Consider the following 5,310-nt stretch of genomic DNA (forward strand, 5'->3'; position numbering starts at 1 on the left):
CTGCTTTGTCCTTTTAGCAGAACAAGATGGCCGTGGACCGACAATTGGCCATACAGAAGCCATAACTATGTATGGGGTTGTGACAGTCACCAGCCAGTGCTTCACGGAGCTCAGTCTGAGAACCAGAGCACCAGGAGAAAAAATAGTTAGAATCATAGAATCTCAGGGTTGGAAAGGATCTCAGGAGGTATCTAGTCCAACCCCCTGCTCAAAGCAGGACCAATCCCCAACTAAATCATTCCTTATGAGTAATGAACCGGAGCAGCCTGTCCCGGATCTCCTTGGTCCTCACCCCATAGATGATGGGGTGCAGCATGGGGGGCACCAGTAGTTTCATGTTGCCAATAAGAACATGGAAATGCAGGGGCACATTGTGTCCAAAACGGTACGTGAGGGAGGAGAAGAGGCCTGGGATGTAAAAGGTTAAGATGACACAGAGGTGGGAGACGCAGGTTCCAAAAGTCTTGAGCCGGGCGTCCTTTGTGGGGAGGCTGAAGATGGCCCTGAGGATCTGGGTATAGGACATGGCAATAAAAATCCCATCCAGACCCATTCCACACAATAGCACAAAGAGACCATAGTAACTGCTGACCTGGGTGTCGCCACAGGCCAGCTTCACCACGGAAGTGTGTGCGCAGAATGGCTCAGGGATGATGTTGGTTCTGCAATATGGCCAATGTTTTACCAGGAAGGGATAGGGCAGTGTGAACATGACACTACGCAGCACCATGGCCAGGCCGATCTTGGCCACCACTGGGTTTGTCAGGATGGTGGAATGTCTCAGGGGATGGCAGATGGCCACATAGCGATCGAAACCCATGGCCACAAAGATCCCAGACTCCATTCCCGAGAAGCAGTGAATGAAGTATAGCTGGGTGAGGCAGGCATTGAAATCGATCTCTCTGGAATTGAACCAAAAGATTGCCAGCATTTTGGGCAGGACGGACGTAGACAGGACCAGGTCGGTGACTGCCAGCATGCAGAGGAAATAGTACATGGGCCCGTGGAGGCTCGGCTCCCTCTTGACAATGAATAGGATGGTGAAATTCCCCAAGATGGCTATTGCGTACATGGTGCAGAAGGGGATGGATATCCAGACATGGGCTCTCTCCAGGCCAGGAATACCCAGCAGGATGAAGATGGAGGGGTTGGTGAAGTCGGTTGTGTTGGAATTTGACATGAAGGAGGAGTGAAGGTGTCCAACTCTGAGGCAGAACGATGTCTCTTGCATGTACAGTGCGTTCTCCTGACTTCCTGTATGTTCCCAGAGACGGGGGTGATGGTTGCAGTTCAAATGCCTGCATGGAAAGACAATGTGAATATGAGACACTGCATACACTATTGGAGTCTGTTCTCATTGGTGAAGCAGATAAAGGACTGGAGCACATGACTTATGGAGAGATGCTGAGGCAACTGGGATTATTTAGTCTGCGGAAGAGAAGAGTGAGGGGGGATTTGATAGCTGCTTTCAACTACCTGAAAGGGGGTCACAAAGAGGATGAATCTAGACTGTTCTCAGTGGTACCAGATGACAGAACAAGGAGCAATGGTCTCAAATGGCAGTGTGAGAGGTTTAGGTTCGATATTAGGAAAAACATTTTCACTAGGAGGGTGATGAAGCACTGGAATGGGTTAACTAGGGTGGTGGTGGAATCTCCTTTTCTCATAACTATAAAGGGAAGGGAACAGCCCTCTTGTGTACAATACTATAAAATCCCTACTGGCCAGAGACACCAACCTCCTTTTACCTAAAAAGGGCTAAGAAGCTCAGGTAACCTGGCTGACGCCTGACCCAAAGGACCAATAAGGGGACAAGATATTTTCAAATCTTCTGGCGGGGCGGGGAGGCTTTGTTTGTGCTTTTTATTTTGGGGCTTGTCCGCTCTTGGGACTAAATTGGAGCGGACATCAATCCATGCTCTGCAAATCTTTCTGAGCAAGTCTCTCATATTTCAAATTTGTAAGTAACAGCCAGGCAGATTGTGAAGAACTTCGAAAAGATCTCACAAAACTAAGTGATTGAGCAACAAAATGGCAAATGAAATTTATGTGGATAAATGTAAAGTAATGCACATTGGAAAAAATAACCCCAACTATACATACAATATGATGGGGGTTAATTTAGCTACAACGAGTCAGGAAAAAGATCTTGGAGTCATCGTGGATAGTTTTCTGAAGATACCCACGCAGTGTGCAGAGGTGGTCAAAAAAGCAAACAAAATGTTAGGAATCATTAAAAAGGGGATAGAGAATAAGACTGAGAATATAGTATTGCCCTTATATAAATCCATGGTACGCCCACATCTCGAATACTGTGTACAGATGTGGTCTCCTCCCCTCAAAAAAGATATTCTAGCACTAGAAAAGGTTCAGAAAACGGCAACTAAAATGATTAGGGGTTTGGAGGGGGTCCCATATGAGGAAAGATTAAAGAGGCTAGGACTCTTCAGCTTGGAAAAGAGGAGACTAAGGGGGGACATGATAGAGGTATATAGAATCATGAGTGATGTTGAGAAAGTGGATAAAGAAAAGTTATTGACTTATTCCCATAATACAAGAACTAGGGGTCACCAAATGAAATTAATAGGCAGCAGGTTTAAAACAAATAAAAGGCAGTTCTTCTTCACGCAGCGAACAGTCAACTTGTGGAACTCCTTGCCTGAGGAGGTTGTGAAGGCTAGGACTATAACAATGTTTAAAAGGGAACTGGATAAATTCATGGTGGCTAAGTCCATAAATGGCTATTAGCCAGGATGGGTAAGAATGGTGTCCCTAGCCTCTGTTCATCAGAGGATGGAGATGGATGGCAGGAGAGAGATCACTTGATCATTGCCTGTTAGGTTCACTCCCTCTGGGGCACCTGGCATTGGCCACTGTCAGTAGACAGATGCTGGGCTGGATGGACCTTTGGTCTGACCCGGTACGGCCGTTCTTATGTTCTTATGCAAGGCGTGTTAGTTTATCTTTGTTTTCTCAACTTGTGAATTTTCCCTTTGCTAGAGGGAGGTTTATCTTTATTTTATTGTATCTTTGAAACTAAGGCTAGAGGGAGGTCCTTTGCGCTCTTTGAATCTGATTACCCTTCCTTAGAGGTTTTTAAGGTCAGGCTTGACAAAGCCCTGGCTGGGATTATTTAGTTGGGAATTGGTCCTGCTTTGAGCAGGGGGTTGGACTAGATGACCTCCAGAGGTCCCCTCCAACCCTGAGATTCTATGATTCTATGATTCTTCACACACTGAAAAAAAAGACATTTTCATTATTCATAGAAATGAATTATGAACAACTGACCCTACTAATGCCAATTCCATATTTTATGGAATGTGTCAATAATTCCTACATGTCATGGTGTGGTAAAGCTTAATAGGCAATAGCAGGAAACATGACGTTGGGTACTGGTTATCCATCATTGTTCCTTAATACAACAAAAGACAGGCTAGGGAGTTCCCCATTCACGCTGTTGCTCAAAACCTGAGAAGGGAGGTGGGGGAACAGACAAATAAACAAAAAACACTTTTGCCAAGTCATGCCCCGGGGGGAACATCCCAGCTAGACGCACCCCAAGGAAAAGACCTGGGTGTCATTGATAGCAACTCAGTGGAAACACCTACTGTGGTAAATGATGGGGGTAGAACCCCTTTTATGAACACCCAGCCAGTCAGTTAGCCATGAAAATCCTTCTTCGGAGCTGTTCTCTACTTGTCTTAGCTGAAAAGGGTGAAGACGTCTGAATGAAATGCTTAGGTAAGAGGAAGTGAGTTGGCACCTCGCCAAAAGAGCCAATGGGAAGACTAGAAACTTTGAAAATTGAGAAAAAACTTCCTGTCTTTGTGACGGTTCTTGTTTTCTCTTGGCTGGAGAGACAGAGAGCAGCAGGTGTGCTGTAAAGATTGGGCCAGATCTGAAAAATCATCAGCATTTATACCTAAAAATTACTCATTTGGAACTACAGATAAGCAAGTAGAACAGGAAATGTTTAGTTAGACGTGATCTGGTTTATTGCTTTATTTTGGGCTTGTGGAGTCTTCTGTGCTAAACGCAGGGGCTTCTGTTTGCTTTGTAACCTTTAAACTGGACCCCAAGGAAGACATTCTTGGGTGTTAATGATTTCAGTTGCTCTTTTAATATCTTGCAACACCCTGATTTTCCAGATGTGTTTTCTTTATTTTTTTAATAAAATCATCTTTTTAGTAACATAATTTTATTTTTGAGTTTTAAAAGCAAGAGGTCTGTGCACACGCTACTGACATAGTTACGTGAATCAAGGGTTCGGAGATCAGGTGTTACAACAGCTGGGTTTTCTTTTGTTTGTTTTCTTTCCTGGCTTCCCTGAGAGAGGACTGGAAAAGCCAAGGGGCTTCAGGGAAAAATTCCCAAGTGGGTTTTCCTGGATTTTAAGAGGCATTTTTTTCACTTGGTTGGTGGCAGCAGTACTACCAAGGCCAAAGGGATCTGTAACCTTGGGAGTTTAATACAAGCCTGGAGTATCCAGGTATTTTTAAAGTCTTTTGCAGATTCCCACCTTCTGCACTCAACGTGGCAGCGTGGGGATTCGGCCTTGACACTTGCTCATTCACATTGGTGGCTAAAACAAAGACAATGTTCAGCTACCTAATGAAAGGGTTGGGGAATAACCTGCTCTGGACACGCACACAGTTTTTGTCACCTGGTCTCCATAAAGGATGTAGAGATCAAAAGGGGATTTCTGAGACAGGCTGTGAAAATGGAGGAGGCTGCCATATGAGGACAGACTGAAAGTCTGGGCCTGTTTAGTTTAGAGAAGAGACATAGGGGGAATATGAGAGAGGAGAGAAAAATAAAGAATGGAACTGATCACATTCAAATCGAGAGAGAACAGTTCACACCAGTAACATCTATAGACACTTAGTGCTTCAACTAATTCGCCAAAGCAGAGGTAAATTATCAGCAAAGCTGATTGGGAGGAAAGACTTGAGAGACAAAAATGGGAATGTAAACTAAGAGTTCTTTAAAAAGAGTTTATTAGATAGTTAAAAATCCAAGATTCCACACTCAAGAAAGTGGACAACTTTGGACAAAAACCTGGTTCATTGACAAAGCGAAGGTAGCAATTAGGGTGAAAACAATATCAAACAAATGGTGAAAAGGGAAAATAGACAGCAAATACAAATTGATACATGATGTTAAAAACATCAGGGGAAAATCCATGCTAAGGGTAATCAAAAGGAGGTTATTAAAGAACAAAAGAAATCCTGGAAAAGGTTTAGGACAATTCCTAGAGAGAGAAAGGAACCTTGGTCATGTTTCAGAAAAGGTAGATGTGTTCATGGCATA

At 44.0% G+C, this 5,310-nt stretch overlaps 1 protein-coding gene across 1 annotated transcript; it reads right to left on the reverse strand.

Annotated features, from left to right (window-relative positions):
* Positions 1-235: 235 nt before the first annotated feature.
* Positions 236-1,180, reverse strand: LOC120381274 (olfactory receptor 52R1-like). The gene has a single exon (XM_039499468.1). The coding sequence runs from the start codon at positions 1,178-1,180 to the stop codon at positions 236-238; it is 945 nt and encodes a 314-aa protein (XP_039355402.1).
* Between the last annotated feature and the right edge of the window lie 4,130 nt (positions 1,181-5,310).

The sequence above is a fragment of the Mauremys reevesii genome, linkage group 1, assembly GCF_016161935.1.
Source record: "Mauremys reevesii isolate NIE-2019 linkage group 1, ASM1616193v1, whole genome shotgun sequence".
NCBI classification, from domain to species: domain Eukaryota; kingdom Metazoa; phylum Chordata; order Testudines; family Geoemydidae; genus Mauremys; species Mauremys reevesii.